Source organism: Mus caroli, chromosome 10, assembly GCF_900094665.2.
Source record: "Mus caroli chromosome 10, CAROLI_EIJ_v1.1, whole genome shotgun sequence".
NCBI classification, from domain to species: domain Eukaryota; kingdom Metazoa; phylum Chordata; class Mammalia; order Rodentia; family Muridae; genus Mus; species Mus caroli.
Genome location: NC_034579.1, coordinates 14,715,133 through 14,729,941, shown reverse-complemented (window position 1 = coordinate 14,729,941; position 14,809 = coordinate 14,715,133). Strand labels below are relative to the sequence as shown.

The 14,809-nt window shown below is 41.2% G+C and overlaps 1 protein-coding gene across 1 annotated transcript in view; it reads left to right on the top strand.

The window, feature by feature from the left end:
- Positions 1 to 14,809, top strand: part of Arfgef3 (ARFGEF family member 3) — a 146,413-nt gene that overhangs the window by 113,919 nt on the left and 17,685 nt on the right. The window contains exons 22-26 of the mRNA XM_021173858.2: positions 2,451 to 2,630; positions 6,130 to 6,274; positions 7,940 to 8,062; positions 10,880 to 10,983; positions 11,514 to 11,658. Coding sequence (XP_021029517.1) covers positions 2,451 to 2,630; positions 6,130 to 6,274; positions 7,940 to 8,062; positions 10,880 to 10,983; positions 11,514 to 11,658 — 697 coding nt within the window. The remainder of the gene's footprint in view (positions 1 to 2,450; positions 2,631 to 6,129; positions 6,275 to 7,939; positions 8,063 to 10,879; positions 10,984 to 11,513; positions 11,659 to 14,809) is intronic.

Here is a 14,809-nt window from a genome sequence, read left to right as displayed (position 1 = left end):
TATATCAAAGCATCTGAAGGCTCACTCTGAAAGGCAGGGCAACCATGGTGTCACTATGGCCCTGTTCCTTTCCAAGTATACAGCTCAACTAGTTTCCTCGCAAAGCTGGCTTTTTTGTTTTCTTAGGTTCTGCTCTCAACCTGAATCTGGAGCCAAAAGAAAGAGTCCTGAATCAATTCTTTTCTTTGAGGCAACACCTTTGGTTCTTGTGTCTCTTCTGTGATAACTCAGTGACTAAAGACATGATACTTTAGAAGGTGAACCATATATCCTGGTTTCCTCCATAAAATAAATGAATCCTAACATCCTTCTGCTCTCTGAAGGAAAGCAGTTTATAGGATAGGGTTTGATGTTGCCCTATATCTAACCATCTCTGCTCATGATGACTGGCTCTATTAATCACTTTGCCGGTGCTGTGACTCAGGCAACTTAATAGAGGGAAGTCTTTATTTAGGCTTAAGCTCTAAGAGAGCCATGATGGCAGGGAGGCATAGCTGAAGCAGGAAGCTGAGAGGATAATGTCTTCAGGGATAGATAAAGCAGAGTAAGCAAACTGAAGGTAGTGAGAGAGGCTATAAAATCTCAAAGCCCACCCCTAGGGTCACTTCCTCCAGCAAGGCTGTGCTACCTCCCCAAACAGTGTGCCAGCAGGGGATCAGGTGCTCAAATAAATACCCTGAGCCTATGCGGATCATTGCTCATTCAAACCACTGGCTACGTAACAAAACATTATTGCCATATTTACAATGATAACCGTTCATAAGTGTGCTGTAGTGCTTACCTAGTAAAGATATATAAGAAAATATTTCATAGAAGTTAATTTATTTGCCTGAGGATAGACTATTAAGGAAGAACGGTAGAAAAATACCAATTTAGTCAAGGCCAAAGACTGTATCAGCTGGGTATTATGCTGTAATTAGCTATACCGAAAGCTTGGGAGTTTCAAACAAAAGCCATTTATTTAGCTCATGATCCTCTGTATTACAACTTGAAGAAAATGCTCTGGTAATTCTGGTCTGAACTACCGTGCTGCCTAGTTTTATTCCAGCTCAACCAAGCTAGAGTCATTTGGGAAGAACCCCCATCAGGTTGGCCTTTGGGCAAGCCTGCGGAGCATTTTCTTGATTGACATTTAATGTAGTCAGACCCAAATCACTATGTGTGATGCTACCTTGGGCTGGTGGTCCAGGGTATATAATAAAACAGTCTATGGGCTAGAGAGATGGCTCAGCAGTTAAGTGAACTGACTGCTCTGCCAGAGGTCCTGAGTTCAATTCCTAGTAACCACATGGTAGCTTACAACCATCTGTAACAGGGTCTAATGCCCTTTTTGGTGTATCTGAAGACAGCTGCAGTGTACTCATATAAATAAGATAAATTTTTAAAAGATTAATAAAGCAGGCTGAGCAAACCATAAGGAGCAAGACAGTGAACAGCACTCTTGCATGCCTTCTGCAGCATCCTTGCATGCCTCTTGCAGTGCCCTTGCATGCCTGCTACGGCACCCTTGCATGCCTTTTGCAGCACCCTTGCATGCCTTCTGCATCAGTTCCTGTCTCCAGTTCTTTTTCCCATCTTGAGTTTCTTCCCTGACTTCCCTTAATGATAGACTGTTTTCTGGAAATATAAAATGAAATAAACCCTTTTTTTTTTCCTCCAAGTTGTTTTTGGTCATGGTGTCTTTGCATAGAAATAGAAACCCTAAGGAAGACAGCTAGCTTGACTGAGCTCACATGGTTTTCCTTGTATGCTGTAGTCCACTGATACAAAGACTGGTACAAACTGGTTCTTGGTAGCTTTAACTGGGTAGGAGGGGGGCATAGTTCTCTTTCTACATAGACTCTAATATAGGTTTGCCTCTGACAAACAGTCCCCACTTATTCACATGGTCTCCTTAGGATTCCCCCAGACAGTAACAGCACAAACTTCCTATCAGTTTTTTTTTTTTTTAACATATGAAATGATCTCTGTTATGCCATTACACAAAGCAAGTTCCAGGTCAAAGTTGAGAGCCAGTGTGGAACAAAATCAATAAAGAACATTAGATCCAAACTGTGTGAAACAATTTGAGTTCTCATTACAACTGCCCCATCTCACTAGGGGACAAATGATCTTAATGTGTTAGGCGGATGACTAAAGATGAACCAGGAGCACTTTCCAGATAGGTGAGCCTGCTCTGTACTGCTGAAGGAAACTTCCATGCTGCATAAAAAAGAAAATAATAGAAACCTTACTCTTCCAGAAGCCTCAAGGTAACATTGAAGTTGTATCTGACCAGTGGTTAAATTTTCAAGTGCAATTTGGTGTACATATCATGTGTACACTAAAATCCCTTAGAAGTTTGTATGTAGACAGAATTACCTTTTCTATCTTCAAATAATGAGGTAGCCTCCAGAAGCCATATTCTCCCTGCTTGACTTCCTGTTGGCATTCGGCCCTCTCTTGTATAGGCTGCCTGCCATAAAGAACGCCATGTGTCTCAGAAGGCCGTTTCCTTCATCCATGATATCTTGACAGAGGTTCTCACTGACTGGAGTGAGCCACCTCACTTCCACTTTAACGAAGCACTCTTCCGGCCCTTTGAGCGCATCATGCAGCTAGAGCTCTGTGATGAAGATGTCCAAGACCAGGTCAGTGCTAGACGGGCTTCTGCATCCATCCTCTCTCCAGGGCAGGCATTTGGTGAGAGCGAGGCAGATACTGTTCTCTGTTTTGCATACTGTCTTCCTAGGCTGGTGACAAAGAGAGATTAAACAATCTGGCCAGGATCACCTAGTGATCGGTGGAAATGAAACACAGAGCTAGAGAATCTGGCTGGATTGATTTGTATCTTATCTAGACCATGTTATCCACCACAGTCATTCTGTCTAATGGGAGACAGATGGAAAGAAGCAAACTCAGTGACCTCATGTATGGCACAGTGGTGGGAGAGAGCGCAACAGGCCCTTTCTCTGAAATCAGCTCAGATGTTGATGGCTTATTCATTTTCTTTAAATGCAATGGCATACTGGCAAGAAAATGAACACTATTAAAATACCCCAAAAGTGACAATCAGAAAGGTGTAGGCACACACATATCCTCTACCCTGGGTTGTTTTGATGAAGACAAAGCTTGTCACACCATGCTCTCAAGGTTGTAGAACCAATGACATCTTACATAGCTTAGTTTTACTTAGGCCAAGCTTAAATATAAACATGAGTAGCATCAGAAAAAAAAAGAGAGAGGAAATGAGGACATTTAGAAGCATAATTCTTCTTTTTTTCCCCAAAAATAAAGTTGGTATTAACTAGATTATAATTTGCCAACTTGAAGGTTCATGTTAGCAAACTGAAGAAAGTAACACATAAGGAGAAGTTAAAAAAAAAAAGAGAGAGATGTTAAAACGACCATGTGTTTAATGTAAAAGAATGTGGTAAAGGTAGAATGGAAGAACCAAGGGCACGGTATGTGTGAGAAACAGCAAAATGCTGGATGTCTATAGAGCCTCGTCCATGATAGCATTGAGGAGACTCAGCATCATCACAGAAATGTACAGTGAACCCACAATGAGTACTGCTTCAGTTACTGGGGTGGTTAAAACCAAAGAGGTAATAACTACAGATAAGTTATAGAGGAAGTTAACGTCAGAATGGATATGGAAGCAGATTCTTTACTTAGTTCAGAACACGACCTGGAAGTTCTTCCAACAGTATGTCCCCAAGAGAAATGAAAAGAAAAAAAACATCCATGCAAGTCTTCTCCACAGATGTTTGTACTAGCCACATCATCAAATGGAATCAAAAGCCAGGGGTGTTGGTTTGTGCCTCCTATTCCGGGACTTAGGAGACCAAGGCAGGAGGATCACAAGAGTGGTCTACTTTTCTTGTTGTGAGAAGGAAGGAAATTGGACTGAGACAAGAAGACAGTTAAAAACGAGAGCTATGTAGATTCTAACTTTGAGGGAGTTGGCAGAATTGCAACCGTGTCAGGTCAAAAACAAAAGACAAGTGAAGAGGATTACTATTACTAGAAATGGGTAATCAGCTGAGCGTGGTGGCGCACACCTTTATCCCAGCACTCGGGAGGCAGAGGCAGGTGGATTTCTGAGTTCGAGGCCAGCCTGGTCTACAATGTGAGTTCCAGGACAGCCAGGGCTATACAGAGAAACCCTGTCTCAAAAAACACACACACACACACAAAAAGAAAGAAATGGTTATATCTAGAAATAGAAATAGTATTACTATTACTAGAAAGTAAAACTAGGATTTTATAATTATAACTAGCTCAGTTTGTTAGGAAGACATATCAGTAAGTGTCTCTGGGGCTGTGGAGATGGTTCAGTCATTACCGGGCTGGCTGGCTAAGCTGGAGGACCTCAGTTAGATCCCAGCACCTATGCAAGAAGCAGGCATGATGGTGCATCGTGTAAACCCAACACTGGTGAACTGGAGACAAGAGCATCCTTAGGGTTCAGTGGCCAGCTAGCCTGGTCAAATCAGCAAATTCCAGGTACAGTGGTTTCAAAAAAAAAATTGGGTAGGAAGCAATAAAGGAAGATAGCCAGTGTCAGCTTCTGACCCTTACACATAAACCCTTGCAAGCTTACAAATTCATGAAGAACAAACCAACAAAAAGGAGATATAGATAATATAAGGATCACAGTTGAAAAGAATGGAATGCTATTGTTTAATGAGCACAGAATTTCAATTTAGAAAGATGACAATATCATGGGGATGGAGAGTAGTAGGAACTGTATTAAAGTGTATGAGCTATATATAACCAGTCATGTGATGCTTGTACTATGCACATTTCCCTGTGATTTACATGATAACTCTTCCCTCAGAGGAAATGATGTAACAACTAGACACCAACTCAGCGTATAAGTAATGAGCCGCACTGTGAACCAGTCTGAGTGAAATTAAGCACATTTTTTTCAAGTGCATGCAGAACAATTTTATAATAGTTTATATGCAAACCTATAAAACAAATCTCAGTAAGTTTAACCAAATTTAAAGCATAGAAGTATATTTTCTATCCATAATGGAATTGCGTTCATAATAAATAAATCGACTTGGGAAATGTACAAGTATTTATAAATCAAACATCAAACTTCCAAGTAACCCTTAAGTCACTGAAGAAATGACAAGGAATGTTTAAAGATGCCTTGAGTGAGAACATGACATACTGAATTTGTGTTATAAATCAGTATTTGTGGGGACATTACAGTTGCAAGGGTTCATATAAGAAGAGAAGACCCTAAATAAAAAATCCTTCTGTGTTTGCTCAATTGACTTGTGATGAAGATGTCATTGCAGTTCAATGGAGGAAAAAGACTGTTTTCAGCCAGTTGTACTTGGACATTTGTAAGAAAAATGATCTTAAACCTTCATCTCCCTCTCTCTCTCTCTCTCTCACACACACACACACACACACACACAATGAAAATTCGCCATGACTTAACATGAACAAGAACTATAAAGATGAGCAAGTCCAAGGTTTCTTGGAAGCAATTCCAGCAATATGACCCTTAAAAAGAAAACTTAATGAGTCAGACCGTACCAAAATTAAACACGTATTCCCTGAAAGATAGAATTAAAATATAATAATAAAAAGATAAACTTGGGGATAGAGAAATTGCTCAGTGGTTAAGAGCACTGGCTGCTCTTCCAGAGGACCCAGGATTGATTCCCAGCACATGATAGCTTACAACTGTCTATAGTGATACACAGACAGACAGACAGACAGACAGACAGACAGACAAAACACACACACATAAATATTTTAAGAAAAAGAGAGAGGAAAGAAAGGAGAGAGGAGAGGAGGGGAGGGGAGGGGAGGGGAGGGGAGCTGCTTGTGGACGTTGTACATCGTGGTGCGCACTAGGCTCCGCACCACGATGTACAACGTCCACAAGCAGGATCATAGGTGGGAAAAGACCTGAATCTATAATGCATGGCAATAAGGAGGCAAACACCCAAAAAAAAAAAAAAAAAAAAAAAACCAGAAAGCTAATCCTGTGAAAATTTACTCAGCAGTTTTTCTCTTTCACCAAAATTAACTCAGAAAGGGGGGGGGGGGGCAGGAGAAATACATGACCTTTCCTGTAAGTTCACTTGTGTTAATTAATCCCGCCCTCCTTCGCCCGTGCAGGTGGTCACCTCCATTGGGGAGCTGGTTGAGGTGTGCTCTGCACAGATCCAGTCGGGATGGAGACCCCTGTTCAGTGCTCTGGAGACAGTGCACAGTGGGAACAAGTCAGAGGTGAAGGAGTACCTGGTTGGGGACTACTCTATGGGTAAGAACGGTTAGGTGATTCTTGCTATAGCACCTTCATTCCTGATGCTAAGTCTCGGGTTATCAAAAGGACAAAAGGAAAAACACTGTCAGCCCACGTCTTGTCAACAGGAAATAGCAGATAGCTAGGATTTGGGATTGGCTGCCGGCCGAGCCAGAGCTCTGAGCTCATTAGGCCCCACTCTTGCTGAGCTGGTATTGCTCACTCTGTCATTGGTCTGTAGAGTTTCTCTCTGAAACCACAGAGGAAAATGTTATAAGATGATCATCCAAAAATACAAATGCTCCAATTTAAAAAAAAAAAAAAAAGATGTTGTCATTCCATAGTACTCAATCTCAGATGCTCAGTAAAATCTAAGAAAATATATCAAACTGAAAAACTCTAAATTCACAAATACATCTGGTCCCTAGCATTTAGGACAGGGTATACTAAGCCAGAATCTATTTATTTTTAAGTAAGAAAAGTGGAAAGTATAATACAGGGGGATCAGAATTAGGGATATTGGGTCTACCTAGAAATAGACTAGCATGCCCGGTGTCCAAGGGTATTGTTTCAATGATCCCTGAGTCCACCCAGACATTCAGAAACCCAGCAGAAGGACTCATGGACAGATCGTACTGCTCTGAAAGGAATTATTACATGGCTTAGGTTTATTCCATGGCTTGTGACTAAGATTCACTATGGTGGTATAATATGGGCACAGCCTGGTTTTAAGGTAAGATGACAAAATCTGGAGGAAGGCGACAGGTTTCCTTACATTCTTGCCTCCCATGGAACATCACACAGAGCACTCTTCCATCAGTAGTGGAAGTGTCAGAACAGGAAGCCAGTTAGAGACCCAATTGAAAACCTGGTCACATAGACACATTGTCCTTGGCATATTCCACATCCCACATGTTCAGTATAGACTAACCTGTTTGCACAGTCTAGAACAGTGAACCACGTTATGAGATAACTTACCTAGGAATATTCTGAGAATCAAGTTCCTAGATGCCAGTCTAGAGCCACTTGATTGACAGCCTTGCCAGTTTTCTTACTTAAAAATATAATCTTGAAAGCGGGATTTCCTAAAATGAGCAGACTCATCCCTATGACTTCAGCACGGGAACTAATAAATAAGTGCATTTCATCAGAGACTTGTCTCAAGGGTCCTTCCCTTGTCTATAGATATTCTACTATTTTTTGTAATCCCATATTTACTGTACTATCATTACTACCCACACATTATTCTAGGCTTATGTTCCTATAGCTCTATCCCCATTTATCCACCCAACTTTCGTCCTAGCCTTCTTACCATTCCCATGTTGGTGAAGCAGCAAGGCGTGGTATCTATTCAGTCAAAAGATCCAAAAATGTTTCTTTTTAAAAAATAATTACTTATTTATTGTATGTATATGAGTGCTCTGTCTATGTGAGTACATCTACATGCCAGAAGAGGACATCAGATCTCATGACAGATGGTTGTGAGCCACCATGTGGTGGCTGGGAATTGAACTCTGGACCTCTGGAAAAGCAGCCAGTGCTCTTAACCACTGAACCATCTCTCTAACCCCCAGAAATTTTTTCTAATCACTCTTTTCTAAAACTTTTTGGGAGGTACTGGGAGTATTAGCACCCTGAAGGGTTAAAAACCATTGTTAAAATTCTATCATCTTCTTCCCTCAGGAAAAGGCCAGGCTCCTGTGTTCGATGTGTTTGAAGCTTTTCTCAATACCGACAACATCCAGGTCTTTGCTAACGCAGCTACTAGTTACATCATGTGCCTTATGAAGTTTGTCAAGGGGCTGGGTAAGTGGAGCCCTCCTTTAATAATTCACAGCCATTGTAGACCCTTCCCAAAATTGTTTTGTAGGGAGGTCTCTAGAGACAGGATACTGAGGGGCCAGCCCTGGTCTTCTTTCTTGTCAGTTCTTGAGGCAGCAGAGGGGAAAGAGCATTGGTGGAGGGTGAGACTTGGTCTAACAAGATATTTAGGGTTGCTGTATAATAACAAACAGTTAACTTATCTAAGGCTAAGTCACTATGCTACTGTATCTGGTTAATTTATCTAAGGCTAAGTTACTATGCTACTGTATCTGGTTAACTTATCTAAGGCTAAGTTACTATGCTACTGTAACTGATTAACTGGGTGAGGTTGAGAGAAGGAGCAGGAGGGTTAACCACAAATTTAAAAGACATTTGCTCATCTGAGAGGCTTACACATGGAGTCAGAGAACCTTGGAAATAAGAAAGTAGAGGGTTGATGCTGTTCTTTTACCTTCTCAATAGATAATTAATACATTGGTCATTCTTTTGTGAACACAAAGAGGTTATTTGACTTGTGTCACCCTTATCCTCCGTGTAAGAGTAAGAGCAAAATGAAGTATCAGGATTCGTAAGCGCTTGCCTCTCACTCTCGCCTCTCGCTCTCCTTCTCCCCTTCCCTCCCCACACCCCACGTGGCCATGGCTGGTCTCTCTTTTTCTACCTTCTCTCTTTCTCTGTCTTTCTACAATAAAGCTCTAAAACCATAAAAAAGGAAGAAAGTCTCAGGATTGACTTGCTCTTAGTCTGAGTTGTACAGTCTTTGCCCTGTTATATTACAACATATATTTGCCATCTTTACCTACAAGGATACTTTCTTAGACCACCAGAAAATTCTTAATACTACTAATACTACCAAGCCTGTGTGTTTTTTCCTGTACGTACATGCACACCAACAATTAATTTATAAAGTAGGTATGATATTAGACTGACAAAAACTAATGATAAAGCCTGGAGAGGGAGATCAACAGTTAAACATATTAGTTGCTTTTCCAGAGGATCTGGGTTCAATTTCCCAGCACCCACATGTCAGCTCACAGTCATCTGTAACTCCAGTCCCAGGGGATATAATTCCCTCTTCAAACTTCCTCAAGCACCAGGCATGTAAGGGGTGCACAGACATGCAGGCAGGCAAATACTCAGACACATAAAAATAAAAGTAAATAAATAAACAAATAGTAAAAATTACACAAAGAAACCAGCGCCAGCAATAGACTGATACCACATCAGGCAGTGTGGTAGCCCTATGAAATGACAACAGGTAGATAGCATACCCACCCTGGATGCAGAACACAGAGGGATTTGGCACACCCCAGCTGAGATGGAGCAAGAGGGACACTGCATCACATTGCTGGCAATAACATATCATCGAATACTTAGGAACTTCTTACTCCTGAAATTTTCCACTCATGTTTTCATGTCACATAGGTCCAGGTACTTAGACCATAGCAAAGGAGAAAAGGCTATACATGTTCCTTGGACAGTTAGACACATCAGGTGTCTGTGAAATATGCAGGTAGAGGCACTTTAAAAAGCATGTTGGAAATTTGAGACTTTATTTTAAAGAAATGTTAGGGACTGAATGTAGAGGTGCCAAATTATTAATGTACACATGAAAGTTATTTTGAAAAGAGAGATTCTATTTTATTTTGTGATTTATGAAGGAGAGAGTCAAGGTGTAAGTCTTGGGGTTCAGTGGGAAAGACAGAACCCTCCATACAGCTGTGCCTCCTGGGTACTGCTTGGTTCCAGAAAGCCTATTTATATAGACTCAGTATATACAACATAAAAGTAACACGTGCTATAATCAAGAAGATAGGAAATGACACTATTGTTTGTTCATTTCCACCTTCCTTTTTCAGCATGAGTTCAACCTGGCCTCTGTTTTAGCTGTAAGATATATAAAAATAAACCAGAAAATAGAGGCCTACAGTTCAAATCTAACTCACTAACAGACTTTCTAAAAAACAGTTTTATTTGACTTTCTGCTATAGCAATAGAAGTGGAGTTACAACCCAGACAGAATGACCTACAAAGCCTGAAGTTCTTGCTCTCTTGCCCTTTACAAAAAGTTTGCCATCCGTCATCTAAAATGTGAACTTGTCTATTTCTTCTGTGTAGAAGCATGCATGCCTTGGTGCTTCTGAATTCTCACTAACACCTAGTAATTATGTCTATTGACTCATATGAAAGGGTGTTTGCTGTTACAATTGCAGACAATTAGCTATAATTATAGTGCTATAAAATGAGTTTATTAGAACCATAGAAATAGATTCATTTATTCATGAGAATAAAAATTATGATTCTCATTTATTTACCTTTAGAAAATCTGTAGTAAGTCTCTGCAACTCTATGAAAATAAGCTACTGTAAGTCTCGTGAGAGCCTCATCTGCAGCACCCGCATGTTTGTTCTCCCTGGGCTCTTCACTTACTATCATCATTTAGTGCCTAGTGCTGGCAGAAGATGAGGTCCAGAGATGAGGCCACGTACCTCATTTCAGGCTTCCAGGCCTGCCTCTGGGGCAGTTCACAGGCCTCAGAAGTCATATCATCCAGCAGCGAAAGGAATTTGTGTGGTGGTCTCAGAAATACCCTCTCAGCCACCAGGAGTATGGGACCAGAACCGAGCAAATATTCCTCATAGGGAGAAAATTCAGAGAGGATTTTTATCAGGTTCTATGAGTTGCTGTAACATTCCCCTTTCTTCCTTGTGTGTACTTTTGGGTACAATGTGAGTATGGGGATCTTCTGTTCTAATTGGAAGCAGGGGTAATTTTGTCCCTGTCCCCACACTGCCCTAGGGGAGGTAGACTGTAAAGAGATTGGAGACTGTGTTCCTGGAGCTGGAGCTACATCTACAGACCTGTGCCTGCCTGCCTTGGATTACCTCAGACGTTGTTCTCAGGTACTGGGGCGTCCCACACACAGCTCCAAGCCCCAAACATGCCTCAGAGGATATTCGTAAAACACTAGCAAATGTCTTTAGCTGAGCCCTAGGAGGAGAGATGGCTTTATCTCCTTTACCTTGTCCTCAAACCTTCCCATCTCCCAGGTTGCTTTTGCCCTTCTGTTTCCTTGGAGGTGGGTCATGAGAAGGGAAAACCAAGTCCCATTTTCCCTATTCTTCTCTGGGGTCCCCTACAGAAAACAATATTGGACATATTCACAGTTACCTTAGTGAATTTATAAAAGTATATAAATCTCAGATGATGAATAATAGCCATTGCTTTATTTACGAGCGAGCACTATTGCATCTGCTTCCTGATATTAATGCTCTCGTCAACTGCCTTTCAAATGCAAATCACAATAACTTTGATTTTTTAGGATCCCCTGTAGTTTTGAGTCCTCTAATAATGATTTATAATCTTTCTATTTCCTGACACTGAGAATTTCCCAATATATAAGTGTACTGTTTGGTGTGGTTTTCTTACTTAGTTATTGGCCAAGATCTACAAAATGCCCTTAAAGCCAATATTCCTTAGTGGGCGACTTGCCAGTTTGCCACGAAGACTTCAGGAGCAGTCGGCAAGCAGTGAAGATGGGATTGAATCAGTCCTGTCAGATTTTGATGATGACACTGGTAAGTCAGTTGATTTGACTATGATTATTTTTATGTTCTTAATCCCAGACTCTTAGGATATAAATTAAGTTAGTTTATAGATCTAAGACTAGTCATCCACTTCTATGGTTTTTTAAAATAATTTTATACCAGGATAAATTTAACCAGGGATTCCAAGGATTCCCTAAAATCAACACCAACTTGTTCTTCTTACATGGATGCCTCTTTATAAAGCCATTATAGCTATAGAGATTCCACCAAGTGAGTTTTGATTTCTCTTGAATTTTGCAAAGTCAGATAAGATTGTACTGTAGTTTAAGTGGGCTAGCAATAGCCTTCACTAGTTTCAAGAAAACACAACTATTTCCCCTCAGACTATTTGACTAGAAACAGGGGAAATTAAGCCATTGCTGGAGAGAGACTATATTTGTGGTAAGTGAGGCTAATAGACTTGGGAAAAGAATACTTTTAGAGCATTTGTTTTTAAGTAGAGTCCATGCAATCTCCTGTGAACCAGACTACCATCTAGTAAGTCTAAGTGGTTTTCCGGTGAACTGAGTCCTGGTCACGCCTGGGGTCTGTCATCTCAGAAGACCTTGTCCAGTTCACATCTAGAAATATGAAACACATTCAGAAATAGGCCTCCTTTCCAAGCACTGGCTGTTTCAAACACTGTTGGAGGATGTTTTTATTTTTATCTTTCAATTATAGGGGTGGTTAGAAGTTTACAGTGTTTGAGAGATCATTTCAAATAGTAAGGCCTCTGTCAATGAGAGAGAACATTATAGGGAGGAACAGATATCTAATGTCACAAATAAATTATGAAAAAGAATAATTTTGATTTAACATTGGAGCCTTTAACCAATGTAATCCTGAGCAGAAACTAATATCGCTGTCTATAATAATGCTTTGGATATTGACTTGTACTAAAGGGAGAGAGAGAGAAGGAAAGACATACACGCCTGTCTTAGTGTTTTACTGCTGTGAACAGACACTATGACCAAGGCAAGTCTTATAAAAAACAACATTTAATTGGGGCTGGCTTACAGGTTTAGACATTCAGTCCATTATCATCAAGGTGTGAGCATGGCAGTATCCAGGCAGGCATGGTGCAGGCAGAGCTGAGAGTTCAATGTCTTCATCTAAAGGCTGCTAGTGGAAGACTGACTTACAGGCAATCGGGATGAGAGTCTTAAGCCCACACCCACAGTGACACACCCATTTCAACCAGGCCACACCTCCAGATAGTGCCACTCCCTGGTCCAAGAATATACAAACCATCACAACGCCTATTAGACTAGTAGTAGTATGGTATACAACCAGAGCAGAAGCTAGGGATGCAGAGACGGAGAGTCCCAAGGGCTCACTAGCCAACCAGTCTAGCCCAAATGGTGAGTTCCAGGTTCAGTGAAAGACATTTCCTCATAAGATGGAGATTGATTGAGTACGGCGGATAACTTCTAGCTTCCACATGTGCATGTGTGGCTGCATGCATCTGTACACATATGTACACCTAATCACTTCTCAGAATGATATATTCTCAGAAATCACCATGGATTTTCAAGGTACATACTACTTTCCCCATCCAATGGAAAATGCCAGTATTTACAAATCTAGATAAAATATATAAAAACAGAAGCATATATAGAATATGTAGAGCTAGGCACAATGGTATCTTCTTCTGTCAACTATTACCAATGTACACAACTGGTCATTGTTGAGTTAACTCTCCAACCTAAATATGCCCCAGCAATGAAAACACAACTCAGTTAATATGAATACATGCTGTGCGCCTAGATTGGTCAGATCTACCGCTACACTACCATCTTCCACATCTATGAGATCCCTTAGAACTTGCAGTTTCTCCAGGCCATATGCTTCTGCTTCGCTTTTCTTCTTCCTCCTCCTCCTCTGCGTCCTCTCCCTCTTCCATTTTCTCCTTCTTCTCTCTCCACCTTCCACTCCACCTTTCCTTTTATCTGCCCAATCATTATTTTACAAATTAAGGTGGGAAGCAGGCTTACAGGAAATCACCTGAGTGCTGACTCATTCCTTGTACGCAGCCCCTCACAAGATTAACATCAAATAGAATTAGCCCCAGGGCTGTCTGTCCATAACTGGTCATGTGTGTTTTTCATCTTTCTCTCTTCATATTAGTTCAAGCCAAAGTCTAAAACATTGCATTAAATCTACAGTTGTTTCAGTTAGTGTATTATAAAGTTAAAGTGTAGAGAGGCCTACCTTGCCCTCAGTGGGCTCTTCAACTAGTCCAGAAAGCCTTTTAATACAAAGGTTGATAAATCGGAGAAATGTATACATATATGGTCACGAGAGAGGGAAGGGCAAGGAAGTGAGCATAACACAGCACACTCCCATACTCTTAGGCAATGCTCAAAAACTTGTGAAGTGAGTGTCGAGGTGAAGATATGGGCCTAGGTTTGTTTCAAAGAGCTGTGTAGTAGAGAAAGTATAGAGAGTGTAGAAGCTAGTGGAAGCTGAGGAGTACTCAACATAAGTATTTTTCATGCTCATCGCAGCCCTAATCACCAGACTCTAGCAATCAAGGCTGTTCCCCGTCCTTGTATATAACAATGTCCCTTATCAAGTCATCTTTATGGCTTGTTGCACATAGGAAGGCCACCTGGCCCTTTCTGAAGTCACACTTCCTCCAGTGACTTGAGCTGGAAGTGGCAAACCAATTTGGCAAATGTAGAAATAGATCACCTTAATCCTACCATGTGGGGCATTGGGCTCTGCACAGACAGGCTGGTCTCCAGGTGAGCTGAGGTCTGAATGGTGATAATTCACCTTCATGACACAGTAGGTGTTCCCTCATGCTCCTGGAACTCTGGCCCCTGTCTAAGTTAACACACACACACACACACACACACACACAGACCCCACAAGATAAGCATGGCTAGAAGTCATGTAGACAATGGCCCAAGCTTCTGACCTATAGGCTAAACTCCTTCCCAGTTACCTAGCAACAGTAAAGACTATAAAAAGGGCGGTTCAGCCCCTGTTTGCTCTCTCTCACTAGTCTCTCTTGCTTCTTACCCCTCACTCTCACGTCTTGTGTGCACCCAACTCGCCAGCAAGAACAACGCTGCAACAGGATCCTTCCGCACACGTTTATTGGGAGAGCTTGATTGCAGAGGCAAAGTGACCCCAA